General features: G+C 49.1%; 1 protein-coding gene across 2 annotated transcripts in view; it reads right to left on the bottom strand.

The window, feature by feature from the left end:
* Positions 1-16,110, bottom strand: part of SCAF8 (SR-related CTD associated factor 8) — a 1,763,249-nt gene that overhangs the window by 1,178,381 nt on the left and 568,758 nt on the right. For both annotated transcript variants that reach the window (XR_014963046.1, XM_085611536.1), the window contains exon 12: positions 9,238-9,365. Coding sequence is in view for 1 of the 2 variants with exons in the window: in XM_085611536.1 (XP_085467662.1) it covers positions 9,238-9,365 (128 nt within the window). In the remaining variant the exon portion in view is untranslated. The remainder of the gene's footprint in view (positions 1-9,237; positions 9,366-16,110) is intronic.

A 16,110-nucleotide genomic window follows, 5' to 3' on the forward strand; every position in this document is an offset into this window, starting at 1 on the left:
TGTGAGAAAGTGGCTCTGTATATACTGTTCCGTAATAGGTACAGGGTGTACAGAGTCCACAGACCCCAAGGGTTTGACAGAGGTTAAAGTTAGATATAACCTTACTCTCCAAAGTGGTAGCCTGGTCGAGCAGTAAGGCAGTATCAGAGGACGTGTAAAGCACTTGTTGTACACACTCAGTCAGCAAATAGTTCCACACACTCAATGACTGAACTCTAGGCCAAAGGTTTGTATATAAAAAATATATGCTTGTTTTATTTTAGAACCAACACTTGGAATTAAAATATACTTTCTCGACAGGAGATGTTTCATATAAATACTTTTGTAGATGCAATTGACTTTTTAGTAAACAGTTACAAATAGTTGCAGTAGGCAACTATTTCTAAACACAATACATTGAGCTCAATGATAAATTCAGATTATATGCAACAGATTACTTTGTAGATTACTTTTGTAATTCCAGGCTTGGATCCTAGATCCAGTCCTGGGTCAGTTCTCAGCATCAGCTGTTAAAAGTCGACTTTGGTACTGTAATGATTTTTAACTAATATTTAGCCATTTCAAAAGTGAGCACTTAGAAAATATTTCAGAGCAAACAATCAATGATTCTCTCTGGAAGGAAATGTAGGTTACAGGTACAGTAGGTTATCGTTACTTTTGTAATCCAGTACTGGGTTTCTGGACTCAGTACTGGGACATTTATCCAAAACAGGTAAGTAATTACGATTTCAGATGTTATACGATTTTTGAGGAATATTTAGAAATTGCAGAAATCAACACTTAGAAGAAATTTCATAGAAAAGCAGTCAATGGTTTCCTATGGAAGAAAAATGAGTTAAAGGTAAGTATAGTTGTGGGGACTTTTCAGAGTCAGTGCTGGGCACAAAGATCCAGCACTGGGAGCTCACCTAAGAGCAGGTGAGTAAATTCATTTTTGGTACTCGGCTGATTTTTGGTGAATATTTTGAGTTTTGAAAAGTTCACACTTAGCAGAATTTCCAAGAAGAAGCCAGTCAATGTTACCCCATGAGGAAAATGAAGTTAGCGGTTTAAGGGTAAGTACTCGACTGGCAGAGTTGAGGTTCTGGGCATAGACTCAGGGGTCCCCAAGTGTCAGGTAGGTACAGTCAGTTCACCCTCAGCGGTTTCAGGACGGCCGGGTGCAGAGAGAGTTAGGCCTAATGTTATCCTATGAGGGATAGGGGGGCCTGGGTTGGTGGCTGCTGTCGGGCAAGCCACGCGGTTGTGGGAGCTGGGCTCCTAGTCACTTACTCAGGGCAAGTGGGGAAGTGGGTTAGAGTAGAGTTTTCACTGACAGGGCCACTCGGGCGGCTGGCTGCAGGGTGCTTTTGAGCCGTCGGGCGCTCAATTGATTTCTATGGGAAATCTCCGGTTTGGAAAAAGACTGCAGGCTCGGGGACGAGGACTCTTCGGGTGCCACCACCACTTCGAGGGGTAAGTTGGATAGTTGAAGGATAGGTAGGTACCCCGGGATTGGGCAAAGAGGGCCGTGGGGCGCCGGGTGCAGGGGTGCCTTTTGATGTTGGAAATCTTACCCTCTTGTTGATCGGGGTTGGGGTGGCACTCTGTTCTGAGGCTGCAAGCTTCTTCAGGATAGTCGAGGCGGGTCCTTGGCTGCCGGACTCGGGGTCATAGTCGCCGTGGGGTCGTCCTCGTGGGTTTAGTTCACTCCGGCACCGGCCAGGCTTGGCGGGTGCAGAGTGGGCTGAGATCGCGGTTCCGGGCTGCTGCCAGGGGTGAAAGGTAGGTTCTGAGTAGAGCCTCTACTCATGGGAGTCCCAGGGGATTAGAGTTCAAAGGTAGCCAGGTCCTCCGGGGTTTCTGAGGTTGCTGGCCACAAGAGATGCCGGGTTTGGAGCAGGAGCAAGTCCGAGGTCGACAGGCCGGTAGGGCTGGGGCCAAAGCAGTTGGTGTCTCCCTCTCCTTTGCAGCTGCAGGGCAGGTCTTGTTTTCTTCTCGCTCTTCTTATAGTTTTCGGAATCTGGAATCTGGGGAAGGAAGGTTCAGGGTGCCCCTAAATACTAGATTTAGGGGCGTTACAGGTAGGTGAAGGCCAGGGACCAATGGGTCCTCATCCTGGGGTGGATACACCCCCTATCCTGCCCCTCTCCTGTGGGAGGGGGGCAGTAGCCTAATCCTGATAGGGTAGGGCCTCCCATCTTCAAGATGGCGAGAGCCCGGAGATGTGCTTCACCTCGCCTCCCCCACCTGAGGGGTGGGGTGGGCAGGCTGGCACATCCCCTGTCTTTGTATGGGGTTTCCGGCCAAGCTTCCCGCCACAGTGGCCTGGGGAAACTCCTAGAGGCGGCAGGCCTTTGAAGCTTCCCTTTCCTCATCCTGGGGGAGGAGATCTATCACCTCACCCAGGATGTGCATTGTTGCAGGCCCGGGAGAGCAGGGGCTCTCCCACCCAGGGGTCCAGCAACGTGTCTGCTGTGTGGCAGCCTCAGAGCAGACATGGATTGAAGGTTAGTTGTAGAAGGGCATCTCTAAGATGCCCTCTGGGGTGCTTGGTACATTAAATCTCACACTGGCATCAGTGTGGGTTTAATGTGCTGAGAAGTTTGATACCCAACTTCCCAGTATTTAGTGTTGCCATTATGGTACTGTGGAGCTCATGTTTGACGAGCTCTCAGCACCATGTACTCTTAAATGGCAGCACTGCACTTACAGTGCCCGGGAATGGACCTGGGTACTGTAGGGGCACAGAGCTCCTGCTCCTGTGCCCGCACCATGGGCATAAGGCACCCAGCCAGAGGGGTGACTGACATATGTCTTGGCAGTGTGGGTGGTGGGCATGGCACACAGGGATGTGTGCCATGTCGACTCTTCATTTTGTCCTGCACCCAGACACTCAGCCTGCAAAGGCAGTGTGTGTGTGTAAGGGTACAGGGCCCCTAAGGGTGGCTCAATGAGTGCTGCAGCCCTTAGGGGTCTCCCCTGGTCACAAGGCCCTGGGTACCTAGGGTACCATTTACTAGGGGCTGACATGTGGCCAGGGTTTGCCAATTGGGAGTTTGTGTGTTTAAGGAAGGAACATAGGCCCTGGGAACCTGATTGGCAGGAGTCCGGGGTACACTCAATCAAAGTACATTCAGCATCTTAGCAAAAAGTGGGGGCATACCATGCAAGAAAGAGGGCACTTTCTCACACGTTAATAGCAGTTTTTTTTGTTTCGGATCCGAAGATGGAACATCGGAACGAGGCTCTTTTGCCTGAGTCTTTTTATCTTTACTTGCAGGTTTTGGCACCAAAGATTTGGACTTCAACAAAGATGGAATGTGGACCAGGACGTGCTTGGGTTTCAGCGCTGAGGATTTTGGCTCGGTGCCAGTATGAGGCCGACTCGAGTCCGATCCGGAAGGTTTTTCTTGTGTGTTTCTGCACAGAGGAAGGACCGCAGCCTTTTTTGTTTTTGGCTGTTGGAGTAAGGGGGTTTATGTACTCACTTACGCTGACCTGATATTGCATCTCGTGATGTCGAGTCAGAAAGTCACGAAGCGTCTTCTTTGATCAAAGCATTCGGCACGTGCCTCAGTCTTTCTCGTCGTGTTCCAGGGACAAACAGCGATTGCACACTTCGTGCAGGTCGGAGCGCAGAAACTTGGCGCAACACCCAGGACAGAGCTTGAATGGCATCCGTTCCATCGACTGCCAGCGAGCCCGGCGCAGGTAGGCCTGACGGCCCTCCACGAGTTTTCCGATCAAAGATCTTTAAGTGGAAACGATACGCGGAGAATGGGAAACACGATCGGAAAACAATACCGTTGAGGGTAGTGGATTACGGGTAGAAGGGAAGCCGAAAAACGGTGCCGAACCGGAGCACAGCAATTCACATCCGAACCCGATGGCGGAAAAAAAACAATCTAACAATGGAGTCGATGCCCATGCACACTATCACTGAAAGGAGGAGTCATGCACCTCGTGACTGGAAAAGACTTCTTCAAACAAAAACAAAGGGCAACCATCCTGACCCAATACTGGATGGCAGGCTATGCACAGCTTGTGATGTACAGCTCACATGCCTCGAACATTAAATAATTTTTCGAGCCCTATCAGATGCTGGGAAAACTTAGACAAGGTGATGGTGATTTGGCATCGATGAAGAGCCCTAATAGCAAACATGTGGGCGCTATACCTTTAGCAAATATCAATTTCTTTGACATCCAGTGGGGGTAATAGGAGGGTAGAAAGGAAGGTGTCTCCATTTTTCTTTCCTTCTGGATCTTTGCTCCTTGGACCTCTCCTCTCACTCACCCATTCGGGAGTCCTTGGCAGGCTGAGGAATTTGACATTGTAGAATAGCACCTACACTGAAATCCCTGGTTTCTTTCTCTTTGGCCTTCAGGTCTTCAACCTCACTCTATAATCCGACAGCCTCATAATCTTTTATTGGACATTTTGTACAAAATGCATGTGCAGCAGTGGAATGTGAGCTTGGGAAGTAGACACACAGACCTGGCATAGATCTGAACCTGCTTCTTTCCTGCCATACGAAGGGCACTTCACAAATGGTGAAGGCATTGTGACTTGAAAATCTCACAGGAAAAACTAAAGCAGGTGTGAAAATGCTTTCCAGTGATGTAAGACATTGAATAAGGGTGAAACATCCATAATTTAGGCAGAAAAAGCTGTAGAGATAGGGAAAAAACAACCACAGTCTTCCTAGGTCCTACCCCCCATCCCTTGTTGCCTGCACTCGGGGACGTAGAAGACGGTTTTCAGGTCACCTACTCTAGTGACGATTCATTTAAAAAGAACGTGCTGGTTATCTGACACTTCATTAAAATAGTTTCGGATGCTGTATAGGGTGCTTATTATATCAAATGCAATATTTACACTTGGATGGTTTTACTTATTTCGGTCTGAGAATTGGGACGATTGGTTGCAATCAAGTGTTATCAGGTTTCGCAGATCTTCAAAAAATTGAGCCCTGAGGAAGTTGTATGGGTTAATCCCTTCCAAACGACGAAACGCGTTGGGGGAATGGAAGAGACTTGGATAATAAAGAAAGAAGAATTGAAGTTTATGCTGGACATGATTTTTGTTATTTATATTTCCTGTAGCGTGTGCATCAATATTATTTAATAACTACCCCCATGAACAAGTAAACAGAAATGCCGCAGAAAGGCAACTGCCAATACAGTTCATTCTGGAATTGGAAACATCTAGCTTCTTACAGAAACAGGCGGCCTTCGTTTGCACTGTTCTAATGTAGTGCATATTAGACATTCATTGCCCTTATACAATGCACCTTTTCGCAGCAGTCTAGGATTTCGACACTTCTATAGTTTTGAAGCGTTATTCTTAACAGAAGATTGTGAATTCAGGAAAACAAATTTGACCTACATAGAATATTTATAACACCTCTTTTTCTAGCTGAGTTTACCAGACAGCACAAGTAATCAATTTGCCAAAAAAATTGTGGGCTTACCGAGAACTTGCAGAGGCTTATAGCTTGCCCACTGATTACCATTTGTTGACTTTATTACTCATGTGCATGAATGGATAATTTCTAGAACCCATCTGTCTGAAGTGATTGTATTCCAGACTGGAAGAAATTGAGAGAGACGTTCCCCGACGGGTGTAGAATGATCGTGGGAAGAGGAGGCAAGTCACGGTTTGTTTGATAAAGAGGAAGTACTGGTTTGTTACCTTTGCCCCTTCCTTTACCATTATTGCCCCGAAATCCTCCTCTAAAGTAACCTCTGGAAGAGGGTGACTGATTGTTGCCTTTGTAAGAAGAGGAGGTGTCTGTGGAGATATTTTTAAGCCTCCCCTGTAAGAGGAGCAGCGAAAGGAACCCCAACCACCTGGAGACTGCAAAGCCCCCATACATTTTGTGACCTCCGTGCCTTTTGCCATCTTTCCTAAAGAAGCATCCACCACAGGACCAAATAGGTGTTATTTATCAAAGGGTAGGTTTAAAATTGAAAACTGGACTTCAGGTTTAAACTCTGAAATTCTCAGCCAGGTGTGTCGTTCTAGAGAAAACTGGTGTTGACGGCGCGAACTGCCGTGTCAGCTGGGTTAACGCACAAATAATAGAAGTGTTGGAAATTAATTTTCCTTCATGAATTAAATCCTGCGCCTTTGATTTGTGTTAATCTGACAAGAATTGGAGCAATTGTTCCAATTCATCGTAGTGAGCCCTGTCATATCTCACGAACAGAGTCTGTGTGTTGGCAATACGCCAGTGATTGGCAGCCTGTGCAGCTACTCTTTTGTCTGAGACATCTAAAAGCATTGACTCCTTGTCAGGAGGAGGTGTGTCTCCTGATGTTTAAGAGTTTGCTCTTTTGCGTGCATTAAAAACCACTAGGGAGTCTAAGGGAAGCTGGCCATTAATGTAGACAGAGTCTGTAGGTGCAGGTTTGTATTTTTTGTCTACTTGTGGTGTTAGCACTTAAAGCACGCACCGGATCTTTAAATAAATAGTCTGCGTGTTTGAGCATGCCTTTAAGCATGGGTAGCGTGTGAGTAGATCTTTGAGAAGAACGTAGGGTTTCGAAAAGAAAACCCTCCTCCATACTTTCTTTGGGAAGCTGAACCCCGTAATATTGAGCAGCCCTTTTAATTAATTCCATAAACCCTTCATGTCATCAGGTGGAGATGGTTTTGTAGGGTATAGTTCGGGTCGTTGTCAGTGTTGGGATCTGTATTATAATCATCCCATGCATCGGGATAATTGTCATCGGGTGCATCGTCATCCCCATCCTCATCACCTTGGTGGCCAGGAGACTATGGTTGTGGTGACTGTGTAGGAGTAATGAGCAAGTTAAGGTCGGGTGGGGAAAGAGGAGGAGGAGGAGGAGGAGAAGGATTAGTAGCCACAACTTTCTTTTTGAGGGGAATGTGGTAAGCTCCCTTCATCTCTGGTTTCCGTTTAGCTGGCAATTTAGCATGCATATGACCAGTCTTAGGAATAATGACAAGTTATTTTTATTTTGGTCCGTGTTGGAAGGCGGAACGTCGAAACGAGGCTCCTTGGATGGGGGAGGAGCGGGTTTTGTCTTTCGGTGCAGATGTTTTCGGTGCGGAAAGTTTCAGTGCCGAAGTGTTCGGATCCGAAGATTTAGGTTTCCATATCTAAGGAATGGTCACAATGATGTGGAGAAGTGTGGCTCACTGGTTAGAGTAGGCAGACCTGGAAGCAGAGGTCAGCCCGGGACCAGGGTTCAATTCCTGGCTCGGCTGGGTCTTGAGTCCATAAATTGTCCATGGACTCGATAATTCTCGCTCCAGTGCATACTTGATTCATGGGTTCACACACTGCGACTCTGGGCAATAGCTTGCTTAATCTCCACAATGGCCCCTCGCGGCGGGATGCCTGGCTTTCACCTTGTGGATGCCCTGCTGGGTTATCTCACAGGGGAATACCAGGACGGGTTCCCTAAGCAAGCGCTTAGAGACCGGTTGGTGATTTGCGCTATATAAATATCTGTACATTTACATGTGCTTGGATTTCGGTGCCGAAGATTTCAGGTCAGTGCCCGAATGGGGTCGACTCGGTCCCGAGCCGGATGGCTTTGGCTGGTTTTTCAGAGCCAAGCCCGAAGGCGGGGCGTTGGAAACATGTTCTTGGTGCCGACCTTGGCCCAAAGGGGCCAGGAGCCGCCTAATTATTTTCGAACAGGGGAGTATTAGTACGCTGACCCTGCGGAACTTCTACCCTGTCTGATTCTTCGGACAAGGAAATGTGTTCCTCTTCTTTCTCAGTTTCTTGCACGTCGAACATTTCTTCAGAATCTTCTCCAAAAAGATCCAGAAAGGAGCCGCTTCTTTGGCACATTTTGTGACGTCGAGCCCGATGATCACGGAGCGTCTTCTTCGACCGAAAAGTTTGGCACGCGTCACAGTCCTGTTCGTTGTGTTCCGAGGAGAGACATGTTGAACACCTCGTGCAAGTCGGTGCGCACATATTTAGCGCGACACCCGGGACAGAATTTTAATGGAGTCCGTTCCATCGACTGCAAGAGGACCCAACGCGGGTAGGCCCAACGGCCGACGAGTTTTTGGATTGAATATTTTTTTAAGGATACAATACGCGGAGAACGTAATCGCGAAACTAAAACGTCGAGGGTAGTGAATTGCGCACCGACGGGAACCCGAGAAACTGTGTCCAACCGGAGCGCAACAATTCACATCCGAACCCGATGGCGGAAAAAAAACAATCTAACAATGGAGTCGACACCCATGCGCAATATCACCGAAAGGAGGAGTCACCTACCTCGTGACTGGAAAAAACTAATTCGAAGAAAAACCAAGTGCAAACATCCAGACCCAACACTAGATGGCAGACTTATGCAAAGCATGTTATCTGCAGCTCACATGCCTCAAACAAACAATTTATCAACAGACTCAATGGCAACGCGCATTCACAGCCAGAGGAGTCATCATAGATAATGGATACCACGCGACTAAAGACTTTTTCAAAGAAAAACAAGTTACAAACATACGAGCTCAACCCGAGATGGCAGGGATATGCATAGCATGTTTATCTACAGCCAAACCTGCTACAAGCAAGTAGTTTCCTAAATGTGAGCTGTTGAAGGATACAAATCAGAAAATCAAAAGGAGGCTATGAAGCGGTGGCAAACACAGAAAGAAAACAAGCCACTGAATACAAAGCAAATAAGTGGCAATAAGTCAAACAATGGTAAGCAATGAGCAAGATTTAAGTTGACTGCAAGTCCACAATAAGCCTTTCACAATCAAACAGCTTGTGCCGTCTGGACGTCTTAACATAGAAAATGGTGTTGGTGTCAATTTGTAGGGGCGCACACACTGACGCATACCTGCGCAAAAGTCACAATGCATGTATACACAAAATGGTAGGGAAGTTGTGCCATGCCTTTTTTTCTTTTGCAGATGCTGTACAACATACTGCTGATGCTGTAAAGCATCAGCAAAAGGCATTGGAGAATTCAACAGGTCCAAAATGAGACCTACTGCCTTTGCTGATGCTTGTTTACATTGGGCATGTTAAATTCATACACACTCTTGGGAAATGAACATTTATAAACTACGCAGCCGGTGGTGGCATGAGTTATTTATACATGTCACCTGAACCCTTAGAGTTTGTCATTCATTTTTAACAAATAAAATGCTTCATATTTTGTCAGTCCCTGCCTCATGAAATACAATAAGAATTAACGCTGTTGTAGCCCTGTCCAAAAATTGCAGCGTTTGGGTAATACAGTTGCAATGTAATACCTTGAATGGGATCGGGAAGGTGTGCTTGATTTTGACTCGGGAACAGGTTGCTTTTCTTCTTCTTCCTCCTCTTCAAAAGCCTCTTCTTCAGTAACTTCTTGCTCTGTCACTTCTTCAAGCTCCATATCCTAAGCACGAAGTAGATACATTACAGCTCTCGAGCAAACACTTAAGCATGAAAAAGTTTACATTTTCATAATCTGCCATTGACACCTTTTAAGTGCAAGATGGCATCGAAATACAATGATTAGAAGCACCTTTCTGAACAAGGATGACAAAAAATGTAAATAAGGATAATGTTACTTACCCAGTAAGCATCTGTTCTTGGCATGTAGAGTTGTAGATTCACATGCTCTGCATACTTCTGCCATTTAGTGTTGGGTCCGGATGGTTGCAAGTTGTTTTTCTTGAAAGAAGTCTTCCCTAGTCACGAGGTAAGGTGACTCCTTTCGGTGATAGTGCGCATGATCATCGACTCCATTGTTATATTGTTTTCCGGCAAGAGGGTGAGAATGGAGTAAGTGTTGTATAGAGAGGTCCATGCGTATAAATGTATAATGTAGAACTGCAACAACGAATAGTTTCTTACCTGTCTTTTTTCCGGACCCAACCACAAGATCGCGGAATAATGCACAGCATAGTGAATCCAGAAAGATTCACGCTGCAAAACGAATAGTTTCTTACCTGTCGGTGTAGTTTTGCAGCTTGAAGATCTTTCTGGATTCACTATGCTGTGCATTATTCCGCGATCTTGTGGTTGGGTCCGGATTTTTTTTTTTTTTTGTAGCCCAGGTGGGCGGCGACGACGACCCACCATTTGGTGCACCTCTCGTGACGTCGTCGTGCTTCCTGCGGAAGTCCCAGCTTTGGGGCGCCATCTTCAGATTCTTTTTTCCGCCGTTGGGTCTGGATCGTCATCGGGAAGCTCCAGAATTACAATCGAAGGAAGAAGAAGGAAAAGCGAGTTTTGTCGATAACTAACTACGAAGACATCACAAGAAAGGAATATATTACATCAGGAGCGCGAAGAAGGAAGTTTTGCGCCTTTTTTCTTCGACGCCCTTGGAGAATGCGCACTCAGAGGCCCTGAGCGCAATGGACAAGACACCATTCAAGTTCTGCCCTAACTGCCACCACAAGTTCATGCAGAAGGACCAGCATCCGGTCTGCAACTTCTGCCTACCGGTCGACCACCAGAGCAAGGACTGCAACGCCTGCTCAGCCTTCGCGCCGAAGACGCTCCGGGTGAGAGAACGACAGAGAAGACCCAACACCAGCATGGATGGCAAGGGTAAGGCCCCGTCGCTCTACGATCTGGGCCTCTCCACAGACTATGAGGACAACGTCGCCGAGGGACCCGAAAACTTCACGGTCGTAGAGACAGACAAGAAAAATGAAGACGAGGTAAGAGAATCGTCGAGCTCAAAACACCCGACAATACCTCGAAAACCCGAGGGTGACTCGAGAAAATCTGAGTCAAAGTCCACGAAGGGAGCCCCGGCGCCGAAAACTTGGACGACCAAGGGGGGAACCATGGACAAGAGGCCGAGCCGATCCTTCGAAAAGGACTCCCTGGAGCCGAAAGACGCCGAAAGGCAAGGAACGTCGAAGACAACCCATGAAACGGGGCGCTCGACGCAGAAGGACCGGTCGGCGTCGGCGCATGTTCCGTCGAAGAGGCCCGCGGTCGACGCCGAAAGCATCTCCGAGATGGAGAAGAAGAAGAGGCGGCTCGAGGCCGAAATGGAGAACATCCTTCAAAGGAAGAAGGAGTTCGACGCCAAGATGAAGGAATTCAAAATTCCCACGGCTACACCGACGAACGTCGTCGAAATCGAGGACGAATTCGACACCGAGGGGCTGCAGAGAGATCTTGACGAGGAAGACGAGACCTATTATGAAGGCGAAGCCGAGGAAGAAGACCAGCAGTCGTTCTACAGCTCGGCGCCATCAACCAGCCACGACGTCGAATGGCAGGATCTCGACACCGAAAACCCCGAGGAGCCCGTAGATACGTACCCTTCGAGGCCTTCGCCACCCGACGACATCGGGGTGTACAATATGGTGGTCAGGAGCGCAGCGACAGCCTTCGGCGTGAAACTGGACGAGGAGAGGCCGAAAGCAGATTTCCTCCTCGAGACCCTGCTCCCCATCCAGACGAGGAGCCAATTCCTTCCCATGCTACAAAGTGTGATGAATCAGGGGAGAGAGGCCTTCAAGGAACCAGGGACTTGCCGTTCGATCACGCCCAGGACGGAGAAGAAATATAAGCACTCTTCTCTGGACCCCCCTTACATCAAGGGTAGTATCACTGCCGACTCCATCATAGCTTCCACGGCCAGGAGAAGGGCCAACGTGCCAGCAACTTCGGGGCCACCACCTGATAAAGAAAGCAGGAGGATAGACCTTACAGGAAGAAAGGTCGAGAGGAACGCCGCAATGCACTGGCGCATGGCGAATTCCAATGCACTTCTCAATAGGGACCAGTACCAGCACTGGGATGAGATGGGGGAGCTAGTAAAGCACCTCCCCGAAGAATACCGCCAAAGAGCCTCCCACCTGGTGGATGAAGGTAAAAACATCGCCAACTTGTATAAAGACGGCGTTGGACGGGGCAGAGACTTCGGCAAGACTAATGGCCATAGGGGTCACCGAGAGAAGACATGCATGGCTAAGAATCTCGGGATTCAAACCGGAGGTGCAGAACAACATCCTTAGCACCCCCTTCAACGGAGAGACACTGTTCGGAGCAACAGTAGACGAGAAACTCACCCAGCTGAAAAAAGAAAACGAAACGGCGAGGTCCATGGGGGCCCTGCAGCAAAGGGGGATGAGGAGAGGCAACCCCTCTAGGAGACCCTACGGTCGGGGAGGAAGCCAGCAGGGAGCGTCGCACCAGACGTTCCAGCAGGGTGATAGTCACGGACAACAAGGCCAACAGAAGCAAAACTGGAAGTACCAACCTCGGGGCCAGTCCTTTCGCGGGAGAGGGAACGGACGTGGCCAGAGGAGAAGAGTTGGTGACCAACCCTCATCAAAGTGACTCAGCACGCAGGAGGACGCCTACCCTCGACATGCCCCCAAGGGTGAGGCGCAGTACAGTAACATCAGGGGGGAGAGAAAAATCAAAAGCCTACGAGCATCCAACACCAGTAGGCGGAAGACTGAGGTTCTACCTTCAGGAGTGGCAGCGTATAACCACAGACAAGTGGATACTGAACGTCATGCAGTACGGATATTGCGTGGATTTGGAGAAAAAACCTCCAAGCAAAAGAGCAAAGGGAAGGCAGAGATCGGCCCTACTCAGAGAAGAAACCCTGAAGCTTCTAGAAAAAAGAGCCTTAGAGGCTGTGCCGTTCAGAGAACGCAACAAGGGGGTCTACTCGAACTACTTCGTGGTCCCGAAAGTAGACGGAAACCTCAGACCCATCCTGGACCTGAGATACCTAAACAAGTTCATCAGAACGCAGAAGTTCAAAATGACTTTCCTACAGGAGGTGCTGCCCCAAATAAGAAACGGGGACTTCATGGTCACCGTGGACCTCAAGGATGCCTACCTGCACATCCCAATAAACAGAAGGCACAAGGGCCTTCTAAGGTTCAACATAGACCAGGAACACAACCAGTTCACAACCCTGACCTTCGGGCTAAAATCGGCGCCAAGGGTTTTTACAAAATGCCTGTCGGCGGTCGCGGCCCACCTACGAAGGCAGGGGATCCATGTCTACCCCTACCTAGACGACTGGCTGGTCAAGGCAAACACACGCGAGAAGTGCGAGAGACACGCAAAACGCGTGACAGACACTCTGACGAACCTGGGGTTCTCGATACACTGGGGGAAGTCATCGCTGGAACCAGAGCAGGTGAAGATTTTCCTGGGAGCAAAAATCAACACCCTGAACAGCACAGTAGTGCCCAGCGACAGAAGGACAGATGCCCTACTGAAGGAGACGCGTCTCTACCAGAAGGGGCAAGCTCTGACAGTGAGGTCAGTGAGCAAGATGATGGGGATGATGGCGTTGTGTATCCAGCTGGTGCCGAATGTACGCCTGCACATGAGACCATTCCAAGAATGGCTACAACAGCAATGGTCACAAGCAAACGGAAGTTGGGAGGATCTAGTGGTTGTTACGCACGCAGTGCAGGAGGAGATGAGTTGGTGGAACAGAGACAACATGACAGCAGGGAGAAGCCTGACACCACCAAACCCAACAATGACCATTACCACGGACGCATCGCAAAAGGGATGGGGAGCGCACATGGACAACCTCAGAGTGAGGGGTCTGTGGGCTCCAGCAGATGCGGTACGCCATATCAATTACCTTGAATTGAAAACCATCCTGCTAGCCCTGAAGGCATTCCAGAGGCACCTGTACAACCAGAGGGTGTCGGTTCAAACAGACAACACCACGGCAATGTTCTACATCAACAAGCAGGGGGGACACAGTCGTTCCCTCTCTCCTCTCTGGCACAGGAGATTTGGAGATGGGCCATACCTCTCAGGATAGATCTACTGGCAATTCACCTTCCAGGAAAGGACAATGTGGAGGCAGACTGGATAAGCAGGCAGACCTCGGCATCGCACGAGTGGGAGCTCAATGGCCAGGAAACGGAGAAGCTTTTCCAGAGATGGGGAACTCCCACAATAGACCTGTTTGCAACACGCTAAAATGCAAAATGCCAAAGCTTCGCGTCCAGGCAACCAGATCAGCAATCCCAGGGAAATACCCTATGGATAAGCTGGTCGAGGACATTTGCCTACGCCTTTCCACCGATACCCCTGTTGCACAGAGTGCTCGAGAAGTGCAGAACGAGCAACATGACTCTGATCCTAGTGGCTCCGCAGTGGGCAAGACAGACATGGTTCTCACAAATTCAAGAAATGGCACAGGGCAATCCCCACAGGTTCGAGAGAAAAAGGGATCTGCTCTCCATGCAAAACGGAGAGGTCCTGCATCCGGAGCCGGAGAGCCTCAACCTGGCGGCATGGCTCCTGAAGACCTAGAGTTTGCGCACCTTAAATTGCCTCCTAGCACTATGCGGGTGCTACGGGAGGCAAGGAAACCAACTACACGAAAATGCTACAGCGCCAAATGGCAGAGATTTACTGTGTGGTGCAGGAAGAAGGGCCTGCAAAACAGAATGACAAGAGACTCAACAGTACTGAGGTACCTCACACACCTTCTAAAGAGTAACCTCTGCTCGAGCTCCCTAAGGGTACACCTAGCGGCGATCGTTGCCTACACCAGAGGTGAGAAGGGTGGAAGTTTCTTCACTTCGCAGGTGGTGAAGAGATTCATGGAAGGAGCCAAAAGAATTGCCCCTCCGAAAAAGTTGCCGCCGCCGGCATGGAATCTAAACGTGGTTCTGACGGAGCTCATGAAGGCACCGTTTGAACCCATTCACAAGGCCACACTGCAAATGTTGACGATGAAAACGGCCTTTCTAGTGGCCATCACCTCACTACGCAGAGTGAGCGAGCTTCAAGCACTAACACTACAGGAACCCTACATTCAGATTCACAAGGACAGGGTAGTCCTGAGGACAGACCCACACTTCATGCCCAAGGTGGTGTCGGCGTTCCACATGAATCAGAGTATTCAGATACCAAGTTTCTTCCAAAACCAGACTTCAAACGCAGAAAAGGCTCTGCACACCCTCGACGCTAGAAGAGCGGTGATGCACTACATTGAGAGAACCAAGGAACTCAGGAAATCAAAGCAGTTGTTTGTGTCCTTTGCTAGTAGCTTCATGGGTAGACCAGTGACTAAGGGCACCATCGCTAGATGGATTGCCCTCACTATTCAATTCTGTCACAAACAGGCTGGACAGGAGCTAGCGGAGGGGCCTCAGGCACACTCCACAAGGAAGAAGGGGGCCACCGTTGCCTTCCTGGCGAACACGCTCATCCAGGACATATGTCTGGCGGCAACTTGGGCATCTGTGCACACGTTCACGAAACACTACTGCGTGGACATTCAGATGAACAAGGAAGCACAGGTTGGACAGAAGGTGCTTCAACACATTTTCAACGACCAACGCTCATCTACCACCCAGCCACCGCAAAATTAGGGAATAACCGCTACAAAGTCTATGCACAGCATAGTGAATCCAGAAAGATTCACGCTGCAAAACGAATAGTTTCTTACCTGTCGGTGTAGTTTTGCAGCTTGAAGATCTATTGAGAAGTGCATTGGAATTCGCCATGCGCCAGTGCATTGCGGCGTTCCTCTCGACCTTTCTTCCTGTGAGGCCTATCCTCCTGCTTTCTTTATCAGGTGGTGGCCCCGAAGTTGCTGGCACGTTGGCCCTTCTCCTGGCCGTGGAAGCTATGATGGAGTCGGCAGTGATACTACCCTTGATGTAAGGGGGGTCCAGAGAAGAGTGCTTATATTTCTTCTCCGTCCTGGGCGTGATCGAACGGCAAGTCGCTGGTTCCTTGAAGGCCTCTCTCCCCTGATTCATCACACTTTGTAGCATGGGAAGGAATTGGCTCCTCGTCTGGATGGGGAGCAGGGTCTCGAGGAGAAAATCGGCTTTCGGCCTCTCCTCGTCCAGTTTCACGCCGAAGGCTGTCGCTGCGCTCCTGACCACCATACTGTACACCCCGATGTCGTCGGGTGGCGAAGGCCTCGAAGGGTACGTATCTACGGGCTCCTCGGGGTTTTCGGTGTCGAGATCCTGCCATTCGACGTCGTGGCTGGTTGATGGCGCCGAGCTGTAGAACGACTGCTGGTCTTCTTCCTCGGCTTCGCCTTCATAATAGGTCTCGTCTTCCTCGTCGAGATCTCTCTGCAGCCCCTCGGTGTCGAATTCGTCCTCGATTGACGACGTTCGTCGGTGTAGCAGTGGGAATTTTGAATTCCTTCATCT

The sequence above is a fragment of the Triturus cristatus genome, chromosome 6, assembly GCF_964204655.1.
Source record: "Triturus cristatus chromosome 6, aTriCri1.1, whole genome shotgun sequence".
Classification (NCBI taxonomy): domain Eukaryota; kingdom Metazoa; phylum Chordata; class Amphibia; order Caudata; family Salamandridae; genus Triturus; species Triturus cristatus.